We start from the raw sequence: 18,351 nt of genomic DNA, 5'->3' as shown, positions 1-18,351 counted from the left end.
ATTTATTTTTATTTTTCCAAGTTGAAAATATTGGGAATAAAGAGCCTAATACGCGTCTAAGTACTTAAATGACTTATAGAAACATTGCTAGCTAATTGAAAGGCACTATATAGAATAGGCAGAGAAACGGTAGCAGTAACTGATACACTTTTAATCTATACATAAAGAAAAAGAAGAAAGAAAAAAGAAAAGAGAAAAAAGAACTTTAGTATTTGTGATTTAATTTAATTTACTTTAAATGACATACCTTTGATATTGAATAAACATGAAGAAATGCAAAGCCTTGTATTTTATGTTTTTTATACTAATAATTCTTTTATTTTGAGTATGCATACCTTTGATAGTCTAGATGATGCGAGCCTACTTATAATCGAAATGAAGTTTCATTAGTAATTAGTAATTAAAATCTTTTAACATTAATAATACCTTTTCACTGATGTTTACATCTATGTAGCAGTACTGGCCTGTAACAATGGTATTTAGTATGCAGCAAAGTCAGAAAGTATCATTACTTTTATGATGATTAAAAAAAATAAACAAAAAGTTAGTGTAGAGTTAAAAAGCACAATGTTTATTTTTGTAAAAAAATCTAAGCCCCAATACAATAGTTGAATTTTGCGATTGTAATCATGAATTTTTGCCAAGTCATTTTTCACCTTTGAGAATCCCGCTGTGATTTGGTTTAGGGGTGCTTGTACCTCAGAGTGTGCCTTATAAAGATATTTTATTTTTGAAAAAAGGACAGAGATGATATTCCGCGCTCAATGGTTTTAGCGAGCCAATAATATAACTTATACGTTTTTCATTTTCTAATATATTATCTTGAATATTCTGTGATCAAGCTTTCATTTTAACATCCGTCTCAATGTGTCTAAATAGGTTTAGCAAGTCCTAAATTAGATATAGTCAATATAATTTTTACAAAGTTACACAATTTTTGCAAATGTGCAATTTTTTTTGCAAGTACTTGCAGATTTTTTTCTACAGTATATAGTGGCAATTGTCAGTGGCCAGGTGGCAGGTGAACATAAAATAGACAGTTTTAATTATTAATAATTATACTAAAATAGTGAAAAATGAATTCCAATTTTTGTATGTATGTATGTATGTATGTATGGATGGTCTTTGAATAATAGAATAAAGAAATATTGCCATGTGTACTCTTCCTTTTAACCTCGGGTTCAACAGTAAATGCAAAATATTCACTAAATATGTATTAAAGTATATCAACATGCATACATACATATAAGACTATAGCAGTAAAACTATGTACCTCTTTTTCTCTCTTAATAAAAAGGTAGAAAATCTATCTATCCATCTCAACGTCGCACTAACCAATTTTAGAGAAGAAAGGGAGGGATCTGTAAGAAATGGTAGGATTTATATGTTTATTTAGCCAATAGAATCGCATATTTTAATCTATTACTATTATTTTTCAGCAAATAGAATTCAAGCAATTCTAGATTGTTCTGTTTACTTTAACCAATTAAATCTTCCTTTTTTTTTTATTACCAAGTTTATTGACAAGAAAAAAAACAAGACGGTTTGGTAGTAGAGTTTCTGTATTTCACTCAATTGTGGTATATATCAACTACAGATCCAAGTTATATAAAAATTAGGGTGTTGGCTCCATTATTCAGGGCAATGCCCAAACTGCTTATTAGTGCAATCTCCATGTTCCTAATCATCAGTTTTGTGCCTATTCGTTTTTGCCTCTCTCTCTCACTCTCACTCAGCATATCTCAAATCAAATATCCAGACTGTTGATAGTTATGAATGGCTAAGCAAACACGTTCTGATGGCATAGACAGAATAAAAGTGTCAATGTTAATCAATAACATTGACACAAAATTATAAAGAACCCGGAATCCTAACGAAACTTATTTTTATTTTTTTGGGATTAGGAATAGAAAGACTTTCTTGACACGCATGTAGATAAATAAATATATATATATATATAAAATAGGCTAGTGAATAATCTCGTTTACTTGGGTTTGTCAGAAGATCTGGTTTATCATCGTATTCTGGTTTGTCATTTTGATAGATAGGAGATCATGTTAATTTAGAGTCAATGAGTATAAGTAGAATAAAATAAAAATTAGATGTTAGTGTCAAGAGGCAAGCAATTCTTTTTTCTTTATTTTATTTGAGTTTAATAAAGGCTGACGTTGCTCTATCTTTTTCTATCCGTGCCGTGTTTTCAAGTGCTTTCTAAAGACATGATTTTTTTTTTACCAAAGAATGAGTCACAAAAAGGACAGTATAGCGAAAACGAAAAGGGAAAGAGAGAGAGGAACGCTGCCCGTACCTAGATTATCATCAACCATAAGAAAGTTAATCCCCATCGATCTGCACGTCAAGAAGACCCTTGTTCTCCGTAGAGCTTCAATTCCTCATATAAACACAGCCTCAAGACCGTCAAGTACCAACCCATTCAGAAAATTTTGATGGATACATCAAACATCTTTAAAATGTTACCTTTAAATAACAATAACAATACCAATTACATATTCCAGCCATATGTACCTTTTCTGTCTCGCTAGCTTGCCAGATGTTTTGCATAAACCTTTAACATTACACTATTAACACTTGATCCTGCCATCCTTTTACTCTCATCCACTCTCTTTTTCTCCATAACATATCTACATAGCCATGACAAACAAACGCATTGTATATTGTACAGATTATGTATATAAATGTAATTTTTAATATGTAAATTGGATTTTTAAGGTAAAAGAAAAAAAGAAGATACATAGAAAAAATCGATAAATAAATACTCCAAGAAATATATAAATTTATCGGTTGGCTAAGAAAAATAAAATTAGTATTAAAGAAAATAAACTCATTCTCTCTTTTTCTATCACTATTATGTGCAAACTTACACTTGGCAACACGCTCAAGCTCATCCTTCTTCTTGATGGCATAGGAGTTGGAAGAACCCTTGGCGGCGTTGATCAACTCATCAGCAAGACATTCGGCAATGGTCTTGACGTTACGGAAGGCAGCCTCACGGGTACCAGTGGTCAACAAGGAGATCGACTGGTTGACACGACGGAGGGGAGAGACATCGACGGCCTGACGACGGACAGTACCCTGGGAACCAATGCGAGTGGAGTCTTCGCGGGGACCGGTGTTGATGATGGCATCAACAAGGATCTGGATGGGGTTCTGGTCGGTCAACAAGTGGACGATCTCGAAAGCGTGCTGAACAATGCGGGCAGCCAACAACTTCTTACCGTTGTTGCGACCGTGCATCATGAGCGAGTTGGTCAAACGTTCGACGATAGGGCACTAGATAAAGAAATTATGTATATAACACACGAAAACAATAGCAAGAACAGCAAGTATTTAATATATTATACACATAAATATCCACACACATGTATTATTATTATTTTGTAAATAAATATTAAAAATTAAAGAAGAAGAGATGTATATACATTTTTTTTTGTTTTTTTTGTTTTTTATTTTTTTTTGGTAGTGTTTTCTGTCATCTTATTTTCTGCTCTATTCTACTCTATTCCATTCCGATCAAATCCAATATAATTTTCTCTTTTCTTTACCTGGGCCTTACGGAAACGCTTGGCAGCGAAACGACCAGCAGTGTGAGGCAGGTAAACATGCTGGCGAACGGAGATGTAGTCCTGGAGGGAGATATCCTTGACTTCAATCTCCTCGTAAGACCACTTGTTGAAAAGCTTGGGGGAGCCGTCGGAAGAGGCAAGAATGTTAGCGGGCACACTCAATGAAGCCATGATGCTGTTTTGATGGTACCAAGTTTTTTTTTTTTAAAAAAAAAAAAGAAAGACAGTAATATCAAATATCAAATATATGTTTAAAATCGTCGTCGTATGGAGTACAGTTTTATATATATATATATATTTATGCGTATGTCGTATGCGTATGATGTATGCGTGGAGTATAAGTGTGATGTGGTGTGGTGTGATGTGGTAGGATGTGTTAGGTGTAGTGCGTAGTATATTGTATATGCGTGTTCGTGTACGTGTATAGTGCAGTGTGTGTATGCATATTTTTTGATAGTAAAATTTGATCCAAATATGCATGTATGTATTAATATAAATATAAATATAAATATATATTTATATTTATATAATATAGTAAGATCAAATCAAATTAAATATAAAATAATAGTAATTATAATAATAAAAATTATTTGTTAGTAATCAGGATCATTTGTCGCTTTCATACATCCATCTATATACCCATCCTCTTCCACATCATCTTCTTCTTCTTCTTATTTGCCATATTGCTCTCTAATCCATCCATTCATTCATTACCTAGTGAAAAAGAGGAGGAGCTCTCGGCAGTGCAGAGGCGGTCGGTAGTTTAACAGCCGCTGCTCCAGCTTCGAGTCCGGGGAATTGGGACAGTCACGCACGGTTTTGTATTTCTGTTACATGATTCATATTATTGTTATTTTCTGCCTGTGCTTGTGTTTGTGCTTATCTATTTATATATTTATTTAGTTATACAATAAAAGTAATAATATTGACATGTTTGATTTAGCTAAGATGATGAGCACAATTTCTGTAGTATGCATTTTAAGCCCTTTTTTTTTTGTTATTGATGTTGTTTGGATATCTCGAATCAAATTTACTTTGTTAAACTGCTATATATATTATTTTATTTCTTGCTAGACAAAGCTTGTTGGTGCAGTACAGTACAGTACAGTGTAGTGCAGTGCAGTGCAGTGCAATATGGTATGATATGGTATGGTATGGTGAGGCAAGGTGTAGTGTGGGGTTGTGGGTATGTGCGGATCGGACATTGATAGTGTCCGGCAACTAGCTTCAAATGGAAACTTTATTTAATTTTGACATTAAATTTAATACACACTCACACAAAAAAGACGCAGTAAAAATAATAATATTAATACTAACCCTATAAACAAAAAAAATATTAATACTAATAATAATGCATAAATAATATTATACCAATTACATTGCATATACTATGCCCAGAGTGACATCATATGCTCCACAAATTGAATAGTGTATAGTGTATAGTGTATTTTTTTTTTTTTAGATTTTGCCCACGCACGCAATTGAAGGCAGATTAGTTTTATTTCAGTTTACAAGAGTTTGAGTATAGAAGAAAAAAGCGTTTCTTCTTTTTCTATCATTTTCTATTCTTTGCTCTTTACATTTTATTTTATTTTCTCACACACGCAAATACATACATACATACATACATACATACATACATAGATACCTATATATTTACATATATAGATATATAGATATATTTTTTATACATACATATTATTAAAAGTAAAGTAAAAGCAAGCAGAGAAAATACCAATAATTATTGTGCTGCCAATTATTGTCAATTATGGAACAAACGTCTGTTCGGTCACCAATATCTACCCACCGTCAACGTCCTGATTCACTCACTGATGATTATGAATATCATATCTATGACACAAGTCCTGGCGAAAGGTCATACATAGCCTCGTCTTCGTTTGGTTCCTGCCCTATTGTGGTCATGTCGCGCCATCAAGGCTTTGAGTGGAATGAGGAGCTCTTTGTCGGAGCCTATCGCCGCAACGCTGGCTGTGAGAGCCACAAGAGTCGTGGGAGACAGCAGCGTGAAGAACGCATCTCGGATGAAATCAGAAGAAACTCGACAGAAACCAACAGTGATACTGTTTGTAGAGAAATTGAAAGAGTAGTTGAGATTAAATTAACAGACAAAGAAAAGGATATTTGGCCCTGATCCTCTCCCTCCAAAACAAAAACAAACCAAAAGAAAAGGAAAAGAAAAGAAAGCAGAGTTCCTTATTTCTTTTATTATTTTTATTATTATTTTCCACTCCCCCTCACTCTTGCTCTAACTTTCACTCCCCCTTTTTAATTTTTCTTTTATTTTCTTCTTATCTATCCACATTTTATATATACATATATACATATATATCCATGAACAGAATTCGCACACGCACGCACGCACGCACGCACGCACGCACACACACACATGCATACATACATACAAATGAATTGAATTGAATTGAATGTGCCATACTTTTCTTGTAGAACACAGGCTGAATGTTTGATCAGGGCGTCTTTTACAACTCCGTCATCAAAGCCTTTTTCATTTCTTAAAAAATAATAATAACAAGTTTATTCTGTTTTATATTGTTTTGGTTTGATAAAATTGACTGTAAAGAGCACCTTTTTTCTTTTATACGTTCTACCTTCATATCTTTATATTCAATAAAGTTGTTTATTTCTCATATGTCAATGATAAGAATGTTAAAGAGTGAAGAGCAGGTTTATTGTCTTGGCCGTCACACAAGTCAATTCATAAGATTCTTTAGAAGAAGAAGAATGAAGGGTGATATGCTAATGATACTGATAATGATAAGCCCAAGCCAAATCCAAATCCAAAGCCTAAGCTTATCAGATACATCAATGTACAGATCACTTTCCAAGCTGACTATATGTGTCGATAGTCTTTTATATCTGTAATGTGTAGTGTATAGAGAATATAATTCTTTAATCTCAATTGAACAAGTATAATATTTATTTATATATTATACTCTCTCACGCTGTGGACTTTGAACTTCTCAATCGTCGATCGTTTCTTTATTTTATATTTTTTTTTATTTTTTTGTTTCTTTGCTTGTAAAATGAAAATAGTTGGTTGATCTGGATTCATGAAAATTAGTTTACCCTTCTCTCTCTCTCTCTCTCTCTTGACTACTTGGCTACTTGATTATATTTTCCACAGTAGATCTATTTGATTAAAAGGTTGTACAGAATATTATTATTTTTTAAGCGGATTTGAACCATAATATTTTTGACAGCCAATATATTATATAAATAAATAAATAAAAAAAGAATGTCCACGTTTACACTATATATCTTTCCACTCTATTGTAATTGTACTTGTAATATAGATTATATCTCTTGTGTGTTTTGGGACATTCTTATTTTGATTTTGATTTTGATTTTCAAGTTAAAATAAATAAATAAAAAGGTACAAAAATTTCCAATTATTTTTAATTCTATTAAAGTGATCGAGGCTAAAACTAAACAAAAATTATGATATGTAAAAAATCTTTTATTATTATTATTATTATTATTCTCTCTCACACATACAAATATACACATTATCTATTAATCTATATATATATATATATATATATATATAAGGCTTATTTCCACCCGCCCCTACCCGCGGGATTCATTTTGTTATCCTTGTTGATCTTTACCCGCACTATCCCAGTCAATTTTTTTATTTTTTTATTTTTTTTTAGAAAAAAAATTTACCTGTATATATATATATATATATATATAAAAAAGATTACATATTACTCATAATAGGATTTGATTTTCTCTCTTTTTAATATTATATATAAAGATCAGATTAAGGGCTGAAAAAAGCCAAAAAGTCAAAAGCCAAAAAGTCAAAAGCCAAAAATAAAAATAAAAAGCTGCCTTCTCTTTCTTTTCTCGCTCATTATTAATCCTCGATCCTCTACCCTTGATCTTGTCACTATTACTACCAATACCATCATGAACCCTATTGTCCGTGCCGCCTCTTCCACTGTCCGTGCCTCTTCTACCATCTCTGTCCTTGGCAAGCGTCTGGCCATGTTCTCTATCACCGGTGCCTTGGCCTACTCATACATCCAGGACTGCAAGAATGATGTTATCTACTACACCAAGTCTTCTTAATAAGCATACCAGCATCGTCAAAAAGCATCCATTACCATCATAATCATAAACATAATCATAATCATAAACATATCAACAAACCCCATTTACACTTACATTTACATTCAAAAATTTCGTCTCATTTGAATCTTATATATATATTACTTATATAGAAATAGACTAGTGCTAAAATTAATATTAATCTTAATCTTAATATTGTTAATAAAAAAATAATACACTATCAACAATTTCCAAATGGCCCGTGCTTGTAATATATATATATATATATATATATATAAAGTAAAATAACAACAACAAGACAAGTTGACCATATCAATAATTCAATAATCTGGTTATTTATTCTCAAGTCTTACATAATATTTAAATTTATGTTTCATTTTTATTGATTATTAATCTCTTACTCTCTTTATATGTATGTAAGTAAGTATATAAAGAGAACCTCTTTGAAAAAAAAACAAGTATAATTAATAATGTGTAAATTTCCTCTCCAACGTGACAAGCTTGTACCTGAATATTTTATCCCACAAATTATTCACTGAAACATAAAACAATTAAAGGCTAAAAAGTAGTGCTGGTCTTAAATATCGACCAGAAATAAACCCTTCAAGCAAACCATTCTTTTTTTTTTTTTTTTTTTTTTTTTTTTTTTTTTTTTTTTTTGCTCATAATACATCCAAGATTAAAATGTTTTGATATTTGAAAAAACAAACAAACAATATAGTCAAGTATCATTGTTACAAAGACCCTATCAATATCACGCAAGTAAAATACCACTGCTAGTTTTATTGACTTACACCATATGAATGTACGTTGAAATTTGAGTACCATAGATACTACAATATGGAGTATATTTATTTAAACAGACAGTTACTAGTATACTTTGCATATTGTTGAATTTACAATTGAAATTAAATTATTTAATTAAAAGGGATCATTTTGATCAAAATGACAAGCTAGATACAGAAAGTCAACTATATATATTAAAATCGGTAAACCAAAGCCTTTTTAAGTGTTCAAGTAACCTGGTGAGGCACATTACGATCCACAATATCAAATTTATTTGACATTTATTGCTCAAATATTGATCAAAATATCAACATTTTTTTCCACCCTAAAAAAAAACATTAATATCGATATTCGGGCTCATTTTCCATTTTACTTAGAGCTTAATAAAACTCAAAGACGTGCGTCTCAATTTCAAAATACAGTGGTCCCTCGATAATGTCAAGGCTCTTGTGAACTCCCTTTTAAAAACAGGGTTAAACCTTCGCGATTCACGTTAATTTCACTTTCATAATAGTTTCTAGTCTTGAATCCTTAACGAGGAAGATTTTCAACCAATCAAATTATGATAATACTTAGCTGCTAACTTTTTCTTTTACTGTATATAGGAATATTTCTAACAAAGAGTGCTTTGACACTACCTCTACCTTCATCGAAAAAAAAATATATAATCCACACTCTCTAATTTCATCCTTCGATAATTTCAACGAACTTAGTCCCCGCCTTAGCCTTGAAATTATCAGAGGACCATTGTACACCAGGCACATATACATTATACACTTATACAATGTGAACCAACCATTACACAACAAGGGTTTTAATTACAGAGATTTTAAAAGTAGCAAATATAAACAATATTGTTTTGTCTCTTTAATATATAGCACTCTCACAGCATTTAACTTTTCCTACATTGACATACTAACCCATTAAAAATCCTGAATACCTAAGAAATATATTTTGCCCAATTTTTTTTTCCCAAAAAGCTATATTCTTTGCTATACTTGCTCATAATAAAACGTTTGCACTACATATTCAATTGATCTATGAATTCAGCACATCTTACATTTTACTATGATACACATTACAGAAAATTTTCATGTGTTTATCTCGTTGCATTTGTCTACAGCTTTATTGCATGCCGTTTTTGTGTTTTTATTAACTTAATTTTGTTAATTATTCTTCTGCCCAGCACAGAAAATGAACTTGCTTCCAATAGCCTTTTGCATCATTTTTTTCTCAAATTTTAGTTTTATTATATAAATATATATATATATACCCTCTCATATTTATTTCGCTTTCCATTTATTGATTTACATAATATTTATGTGTATAATTAATGAATTAATTAATGAATTAATTAATTAATAAATAGATAGAAAAAAAGAAGGTTGATGGTGACTACATTATATATATATGTTAAAATTCTTTGGGCATTGTTTTTTTGTTTAGTTGTGGTTAAATTGCGTATATTTATATATAAAATTCCTAAAAGAAGAGTGGTTTTTGTTTGGCTGTAAACAATGTTATTGCTGGATCTTCAAATGCAAATTGAAATCAAGGTATCGAGTTAGCAGACAAAGGCTGACTAAAAATTAATAGACCAAGTTTGTTAGTTTGTTAGTTTGTCTATTACCTATAACAGCTTTGAAGACCAAAATATTAAGTTAATCAAATGTATTATTCTAGACAATTGATGAACAAACGAACTTGGATTTCAGATCCGGTTTCAAATTAAGTACATTTCAAATAGCGGAGAGAGGATACTATTTAATTTATTGGCCTAAAAAAAAGTCTAATGTGATCAATACATATATATGTCTATAACTAAGTTAATAAAATATCTAACCTTACTTTCTGACTTTGCAATATCACAATGTTTTATTGGGTCGGCTGTCAGATGCCTGGTGATAATATTTATTTAAGTAAACTATTTCAATAGAAAAATAATTTATTTTAATTATGAAGGTGTTCAAAAGAACAAATTCAAGGACAAGGGCTTAATCTCAGTATATCGTAGCAACAAAGGTCACTCGACTACTTACAATACCCCGTCAGTTGCATGCAAACTGCATGCAATTCATCACTACTCCATACTAGCATTACTATGTAGCTCTGAATGTACTCGCCTTTCAGCGAATACGAGCAAAGACACAATATGCTTTTCAGCTCAAAAGCATATTTATACTCATATAGTGTATGAGCAACACATATAGTATGGTTTCCAGCATCAGCTCTGGCTTATGGTTGTTTAGCCATTTCCCAACCAATGGGGGCTTCACAGCATTTACTGTAAAGCCTAATCCCATACTATGGTTAAAGAACAATAAGAGCAGTGGTTTCTCATTGGCGCCGAAGCTCCCACTTATCTGTATCCCTTATGTCTTTTTACCAAGTCAAGCTCAACAAGGTCTTATTTCCTTGCCAATTCTACCAAGTTTACTAGCTTGGCTATTATTATTGTACTCACCAAGTACAATTATTCCACACATAGTATATTTGCTAGTTTTTTTCTTTTTTTCGGCACAAAGGCCAGGAAGAAAATCGTGACCACAGTTCCCCCTTCAGGTACGGTGGTGAGCCGTACCGTCCGGATTCCTCTCTCTACCACTCCTACTGGTAGCAGATTTGAGCCGTCGCCAACACGGACAAAGTGTCCGTGTCCATACGGTCAAACGGTTCGACACCAAGTCGCTCTACTAAAGAGAGGTACCAGGTAGTGGGGTATCCCCTAAAAACTCCCTTGATCCACCGGGATGAGACTGAAGCCGTTGGTCATACCACTCGGGCCGGCTTCGGATGTATTATACTAGGACATATAGTCCTTGATGGCTCCTACTTCCTGTAGACACCCTACAGGTGTCCTCATAGCCATACCGCAGACCCCATAAACGCGCCCTAGATACACAGTTTGGAGCATGCGGTGGTTAGGGTAATAACCACGACCGGACTCGAAAGCCCTGGAAGAGCTATACCCATAACCTTGTCTCTCCACCCAAGAGACAGTATAATACATTCGGGGGCGGTGGCAACAGCCTCGTCCTCGTGTGGATCCGGTTCAGCATAGAATCTGGCCTAAAGACGTTCAGCCATCATCCTGCGGATCGAAGCTTCACGGAATCCACCGTGAAGCCCAATCTAACATGCCTTTTCACTGAAAAGACAATAAGAGCATTGGCTTCTCATTGGCGCCGAAGCTCCCACTTATCTGTACCTCTTATATATTTTTACCAAGTCAAGCTCAATAAGGTCCTATTTCCTTGCCGATTCTACCAAGTTTATTAACTTGGCTATTATTATTGTACTCACCAAGTACAATAATCATACATGTAGTATATTTGCTAATTTTTTTTTGTTATTTAGGCCCGAAGGCCAGGAAGAGAATCGTAACCACAGTTCCCCATTTAGGTACAGTGGTGAGCCGTACCATCCAGATTCCTCTCTCTACCACTCCTATGGGTAGCAGATTTGAGTCGTCGCCGACACGGACAGAATGTCCGTGCCCATACGCTCAAACGGTCCGACACCAAGCCCCTCTGTCTAGTAGATGTTCCAGGTAGTGGGGTATCCCCTAAACTCTCCCTTGTACCCGTCGGAAGGAGTCTAAAGCCACTGCTCATGCCACTAGGCGCCAGCTTCGGATGCATTATACTAGGACTTGTAGTCCTTTATGGCTCCTACTTCCTGTAGGCTTTCTACAGGTGTCATCATAGCCATACCGTAGACCCCACCAACGCGCCCTAGATGCAACGTTTGGAGTATACGGTAGTTAGGGTAATAGCTACAACCGGACTCGAAAGCCCTGGAAAAGCTATACCCGTAACCTTGTCTCTCCACCCAAGAGACAGTATATTACATCCGGTGGCGGTGGCAACAGCCTCACTCCCAGTCGGTTCGCCTTTAGCAAAAGTTCTTGCTAAGAGACTTTCAGCCATTATCAGGCTGATTGGGGCCTCACGGAATCCACCGTGAAGCCCAATCCAACATTCTTTTTCATTGAAAAGACAATAAGAGTAGTGGTTTCTCATTGGCGCCGAAGCTCCCACTTATCTGTACCTCTTATGTCTTTCTATCAAGTCAAGCTCAACAAGGTCATATTTCCTTGCCAATTCTACCAAGTTTATTAACTTGGCTGTTATTATTGTACTCACCAAGTACAATATTCATACATATAGTATATTTGCCAGTTTTTTTTTTTTTTGTTTCGGCCCGAAGGCCGGGAAGAGAATCGCGACCACAGTTCCCCCTTCAGGTACGGCGGTGAACCATACCATCCGGCTTCCTCCCTCTACCACTCCTACGGGTAGCAGATATGAGCCGTCGCCAACACGAACAGCACGTTCGCATCCATACGCTCACACGGTTCGACACCAAGTCCTCCTGTAAAACAGAAGTTCCAGGTAGTGGGGTATCCCCTAAACTCTCCCACATAACGTAACAACAGTCAACTCCTTCAGCTCCCTACTGCCACCTTCCACTCCTATTCACTCCGACGTCCTATCTCCTCGCCATCCTTTCTACTTGCCCACGCCTTCCCCCAAAACTCTCTTCCTCTACTCGCACAGCACCACATCCCCCTCACCACATCCCCCTCACCACATCCACTTCACCACATCCACTTCACCACATCCACTTCACCACATCCCTCTCACCGCATCCCTCTCACCACAGGCTCCTACGCTTACATCTGCCTCTTTTCCTAATAACATTCCTCCCTTCCATCATTCCCACCCACAACCGCCCTCTCCTCTTCGTCGTTTCCACTCTCGGTTGCTGCCATCTGGGCGTCTCGTCGTCTGGTCTTCCGGTCTTCCGGTCTTCCAGTCTTCTGTTCATCCGGCCACAACGCTACTCCTACTTGTCATGAATTAGTTATTACCATGACAGTACTTGTTCGCTATTGGTCTCTTACCAAGCTTTAGTCTTTCTGTTCATACTAGCCGTTATTAGGGGAATCCTTGCTAGTGTCTTTTCTTCCGCTTAACGTTTCGGTCCAGTGGGTATTTCGACCTTATTTCAGGTCGTTTTTTTTTGCTTCTTTTTTTTTGTTTTTCTTTTTTTTTGTTTTTTTTTAATTATGGCTTTTAAGCCAAGGTTCATTATTTCGTGTGAACCGTTTTTAGGTGCGCATATAAAGCTAGCACCGGCGTTTATGGGCGTTGGTGATTTTCATAACGCTTTCTGTTATCAGCAACAATATTATCCTAGCAATGTTTGCTTAAGATGAGTATTTCAGTATTTATATACTGATTCTGTTTGATCCATAACCAAACATACCTGAACGAGCGAGTTGCTTTACGGGTATGCGGCTATGTTCACTTTTAGCTTTGCCAGTCAATTCAGTTCTTCAGTAAGATTTTGGGAGTCTATTGAGACTAGCTTGGCCTTTTAACGATAGGCTATTTTTTAAATCCCAAGGTGCAAGACATATCACAGTTTTTTGTTAGACTACCAGAACAACGTAAACGTTAAACTGTAGATAACATTAGCAATGGCTCTTCCGTAAGATTACGTACAGAAACCTTGCTACATACCTCAATTCCCAGTACGAAATAGCTTTAAAAGAGTACCCAAGCTTATTAGCCATGGTTATATACTCATTAACTATGTCAGTGTAGCGCATGTGCGGCCCAGAACATCTAAGGGCATGATAGACCTGTTATTGCCCAACATCACCCTGCTTAGCGCAGGTAGTATATTTAGGAAGACAGAAAAGCCGAAGCTTGACCCAACTGAAAAGGTGATTTTTCAATCCTTTTATGTGTGTACCAGCTGAGTTCCCCCGTGTTGAATCAAATTAAGCCGTAGGCTCCGCTCCTGCTGGTGCCCTTCCGTCAGTTCTTTTAGATTTCATCCTTCATTTTCGGGACCAGACCCTGATTCCCTGCTACCCATGGTAGACAACGCAAGCCTCTATCTTACAGTCTTAATCTGATAGGGCAGAAAATATAATAAACCATCGCCAGCACAAGGCCATACGATCACCATTGAATTATTATAAATCACGAAAAAAATGGCCTTCACATCAAGCTGGCTTTTACCCAATAAGGGTACCCCTTCCAAAATCGAGGTTTTCGTTGCATGTATTAGCTCCGAAATTACCACGGTTATACAAGTAGTAATTACTTATAATGTTCATCATAACTGATTTAATGAACCTTTATTTCCCTGATCCAAATCCAATAAATTGAATCTGTAGATTATTAGCAGTACAAAGACTACCGCCCAGCAGATCGTCCCGAAAATTTACCGAAGCAAAAGTATACGGTTTGAAATATGCGCCGGGAGACCAGTAGATGTTTTTATTAAAGAATAAAATCTCTGCTGATCCGAGCAAAAGAGGCGCCAGGTAAACTCGGGAAAGATATACCCCACGCATAGTACTCTCTGAGAAAAGATTTTTGAAAAAAACTCCAAAATTAATTGTTGTTAAGATTTCAATCATCTTCTCTCATACATATCATAGGGGGGTCATTAGTAGTCTCGCCAAAGGTTAAAAACGTTTATTTACACTTTTCAACTTTTTTTTTCTGGGATTGAATAATTAAGAGTGAAATTAAAATATAAATTCAATTTGTTCCAAATAAGGAAACGAATTGGTCCAAAGGGTTCGCCCTCAGACCGGTTAATACAAGTTTAGATTAAATCTTAACCGGTTGTTACCAGTTGGCTTAAATTTTCACCTGAATCTATCCATTTGGCTCTAATGCTCACCGGAATCTATCCATTTAGCTTACATGTTAACCGGAATCACTTTGTTTAGCTAAAATGTTAACCGGTTGATACCTGATTAGCTTGAATGTTTACCGGAACGTATCTATCTAGCTAAAATGTTAACCAGTTACTACCAGATTAGCTTATATGTTTACCAGAATTTATCCATTTAGCTTACATGTTAACCGGAATCGCTTTGTTTAGCTAAAATGTTAACCGGTTAATACCTGATTAGCTTGAATGTTTACCGGAACGTATCTATCTAGCTAAAATGTTGACCAGTTACTACCAGATTAGCTTACATGTTTACTGAAATTTATCCATTTAGCTTACATGTTAACCGGAACCAATTTGTTTAGCTAAAATGTTAACCGGTTGATACCTGATTAGCTTGAATGTTTACCGGAACGTATCTATTTAGCTAAAATGTTAACCAGTTACTACCATATTAGCTTATATGTTTACCAGAACCTATCCATTTAGCTTACATGTTAACCGGTTGATACCTGATTAGCTTAAATGTTTACCGGAACGTATCTATCTAGCTAAAATGTATACCGGTTACTACCAGATTAGCTTATATGTTTACCAGAATTTATCCATTTAGCTTACATGTTAACCGGAATTACTTTGTTTAGTTAAAATGTTAACCGGTTGATACCTGATTAGCTTGAATGTTTACCGGAATGTATCTATCTAGCTAAAATGTTAACCAGTTACTACCAGATTAGCTTACATGTTTACTGAAATTTATCCATTTAGCTTACATGTTAACCAGAATTACTTTGTTTAGCTAAAATGTTAACCGGTTGGTACCTGATTAGCTTAAATGTTTACCAGAATGTATCTATCTAGCTAAAATGTATACCGGTTACTACCAGATTAGCTTACGTGCTTACCGGAATCCATCCATCTAGATAAAACGTTAACCGGAATCAAATTATTTAGCTATAATAGAAACTGGTTACTACCAGATTAGCTTATATTTTAACCGGAATATATTTATATACCTAACATGTTATCCGGTCGTTACCCAATTAGCTTAAATGTTGACCAGAGCTCATTTATTTAACTTAAATGTTAACCTGTTACTACCAAATTAACTTAAATATTAACCGGAATATATTTACCTAGCTAACATGTTAGCCAGGTGTTACCTGGTTTGCTTAAATGTTGACCAGAACTCATTTATTTAGCTTAAATGTTAACAGGAAGCAATTTGTTTAGCTTAAATTTTGACCAGAATCCATTTGTTTAGCTTAAATGTTAACGTGGTACTACTATATCAGCTTAATTATTAACCGGAATCAATTTATCTAGCTAATATGTTTACCGGTTGTTACCAGTTTAGCTTAGATATTGACCAGAATCAATTTATCTAGCTAATATGCTTACCGGTTGTTACCAGTTTAGCTTAGATATTGACCAGAATCAATTTATCTAGCTAATATGCTTACCGGTTGTTATCATTTTAGCTTAGATATTGACCGGAATCACTTTATTTAGCTAAAATGTTAACAGGTTGTTACCAGTTTAGCTTAGATATTGACCAGAATCAATTTATCTAGCTAATATGTTAACCGGTTGTAACCAGTTTAGCTTAAATATTGACTAGAATCAGTTTATCTAGCTATAATATTGACCAGAACCCATTTATTTAACTTAAATGGTAGCCAATTACTACCAGATTAGCTTAAATATTAACCAGAAATTATTTATTTAGCTAACATATTAACCGGCTGGTACCCAATTAGCTTAAATGCTGACCAGAACCCATTTATTTAACTTAAATTTTAACCGGTTACTACCAGATTAGCTTAAATATTAACCAGAATACATTTATCTAGCTAATATGGTAGCCAGTTGTTACTTGGTTAGTTTAAAGTTGACCGGAATCCATCCATCTTGATAAAACGTCAACCAGAATCAATTTGTTTACCTAACATGTTAGCAAGCTGTTACCAGGTTAGCCTAAATTTTGACCGGAATGTATCTACCTAGCTAAAATGTTAACCAGTTACTACCAGATTAGCTTACATGTTTACCAAAATCCATCCGTCTAGATAAAATGTTAACCCGAATCGATTTATCTAGCTAACATGTTAACCAGCTGTTACCAGTTTAGCTTAAATACTGACCGGAATCAATTTATCTAGCTAAAATGTTAATTTGGCACTACAAGATTAGCTTAATTATTGACCAGAATATATTTAGCTGCTAACATGTTAACCGGTTGTTACCCGATTAGCTTAAATATTGACCTGAATCAACTTATTTAGCTTTAATGTTAACCTGGTACTACCATATTAGCTTAACTATTAACCAGATTATATTGATCTGCTAACATGTTAACCGGTTGTTACCATATTAGCTTAAATTCTTACCGGAATTAATTTGTTTAGCTAAAATGTTGACAAGATTCCGTTTCTTTAGCTAAAATGTTATCCAGAATTATTATTATTATTATTATTATTATTATTATTATTATTATTTTATCTGAAATACCAACAGGAATCAATTTGTTTGACTTAAATGCTAGCCGGTTTATACATGCTATACTTAAGTGTTAACCGGTCGCTACTATGTTATCTTAAATGTTATCCGGAATCAATTTGTTTGGCTTAAATATTAACAAGTTAATACTTTTTTAGCTTAAAGTCTAACTGGTTGATACATATATGATTTAAATGTTTACTAGTTCTTGCTAGTTTAGTGTAATTGTTATGCTATTGTCACCATGTTAACTTAAATATTAGCTGGAATCGATCCGTTTGGATTAAATGTTAAGCATAAATGATCCATCTGGCTCAGATGTATATCACAATTGACTTGTTATACCAGAGCGTTGTATTATTATATACTTTTATACAACCGGATTTTCAATTAGGCAACCGATCTACAGCAATACAGGTAGTAACACACAGAATCGTATTTAATCCCCCACAGTTAAGTCTCTCCTGGTAGCGTTGATGTGATCTATCTGTATGGTTCTTCCAATGCTTTGGCAAAGCCAAAATTGATCAAATCCGCTGGAAATTTTAAGCGAGAATACAAGAATAGAAGTACGGCAGAAAGATAAGTAGCTTTTATTAAATAATCGTCTTTAAACCTGCGCAATAATCGAAAATATCTGTTTTGGTTTATATTCTACTTTTTTGTT

The 18,351-nt window shown here is 34.5% G+C and overlaps 5 protein-coding genes across 5 annotated transcripts; 4 read left to right on the top strand and 1 right to left on the bottom strand.

The window, feature by feature from the left end:
• Positions 1-2,674: 2,674 nt before the first annotated feature.
• PHYBLDRAFT_183962 (hypothetical protein) lies at positions 2,675-3,755 on the bottom strand (the record flags this gene model as incomplete). Its single annotated transcript, XM_018438864.1, has 3 exons — positions 2,675-2,806; positions 2,883-3,291; positions 3,564-3,755. The coding sequence occupies 3 exons, from the start codon at positions 3,753-3,755 to the stop codon at positions 2,796-2,798; spliced, it is 612 nt and encodes a 203-aa protein (XP_018284064.1). The 3' UTR covers positions 2,675-2,795.
• A 1,414-nt stretch (positions 3,756-5,169) lies between these two features.
• On the top strand, positions 5,170-6,251 carry PHYBLDRAFT_79640 (hypothetical protein). The gene has a single exon (XM_018443485.1). It carries the CDS (start codon positions 5,353-5,355, stop codon positions 5,734-5,736), a length of 384 nt encoding a protein of 127 aa, XP_018284063.1. The 5' UTR covers positions 5,170-5,352; the 3' UTR covers positions 5,737-6,251.
• Positions 6,252-7,417: 1,166 nt separating this feature from the next.
• Positions 7,418-12,449, top strand: PHYBLDRAFT_183960 (hypothetical protein; the record flags this gene model as incomplete). Its single annotated transcript, XM_018438863.1, has 9 exons — positions 7,418-7,670; positions 10,674-10,887; positions 11,009-11,053; positions 11,111-11,298; positions 11,409-11,603; positions 11,713-11,753; positions 11,841-11,863; positions 11,941-12,163; positions 12,251-12,449. Exons 1-9 carry the CDS (start codon positions 7,536-7,538, stop codon positions 12,447-12,449), a joined length of 1,263 nt encoding a protein of 420 aa, XP_018284062.1. The 5' UTR covers positions 7,418-7,535.
• Positions 12,450-12,789: 340 nt separating this feature from the next.
• Positions 12,790-13,349, top strand: PHYBLDRAFT_152828 (hypothetical protein; the record flags this gene model as incomplete). The annotated part of the gene is made up of 2 exons (XM_018433007.1): positions 12,790-12,859; positions 12,922-13,349. The coding sequence occupies 2 exons, from the start codon at positions 12,790-12,792 to the stop codon at positions 13,347-13,349; spliced, it is 498 nt and encodes a 165-aa protein (XP_018284061.1).
• Positions 13,350-13,968: 619 nt separating this feature from the next.
• On the top strand, positions 13,969-14,377 carry PHYBLDRAFT_152827 (hypothetical protein; the record flags this gene model as incomplete). Its single annotated transcript, XM_018433006.1, has 3 exons — positions 13,969-13,979; positions 14,091-14,167; positions 14,280-14,377. 3 exons carry the CDS (start codon positions 13,969-13,971, stop codon positions 14,375-14,377), a joined length of 186 nt encoding a protein of 61 aa, XP_018284060.1.
• Positions 14,378-18,351: the final 3,974 nt, after the last annotated feature.

This window comes from Phycomyces blakesleeanus (assembly GCF_001638985.1).
Source record: "Phycomyces blakesleeanus NRRL 1555(-) unplaced genomic scaffold PHYBLscaffold_39, whole genome shotgun sequence".
Classification (NCBI taxonomy): domain Eukaryota; kingdom Fungi; phylum Mucoromycota; class Mucoromycetes; order Mucorales; family Phycomycetaceae; genus Phycomyces; species Phycomyces blakesleeanus.
The sequence above is the reverse complement of the archived record's forward strand: the minus strand, read 5'-3'. Positions and strand labels throughout refer to the sequence as shown.

What these genes read in the sequence shown, in the direction of transcription:
- PHYBLDRAFT_79640 (XM_018443485.1), top strand. Translation starts at nt 5,353, where the DNA reads ATGGAACAAACGTCTGTTCGGTCACCAATATCTACCCACCGTCAACGT.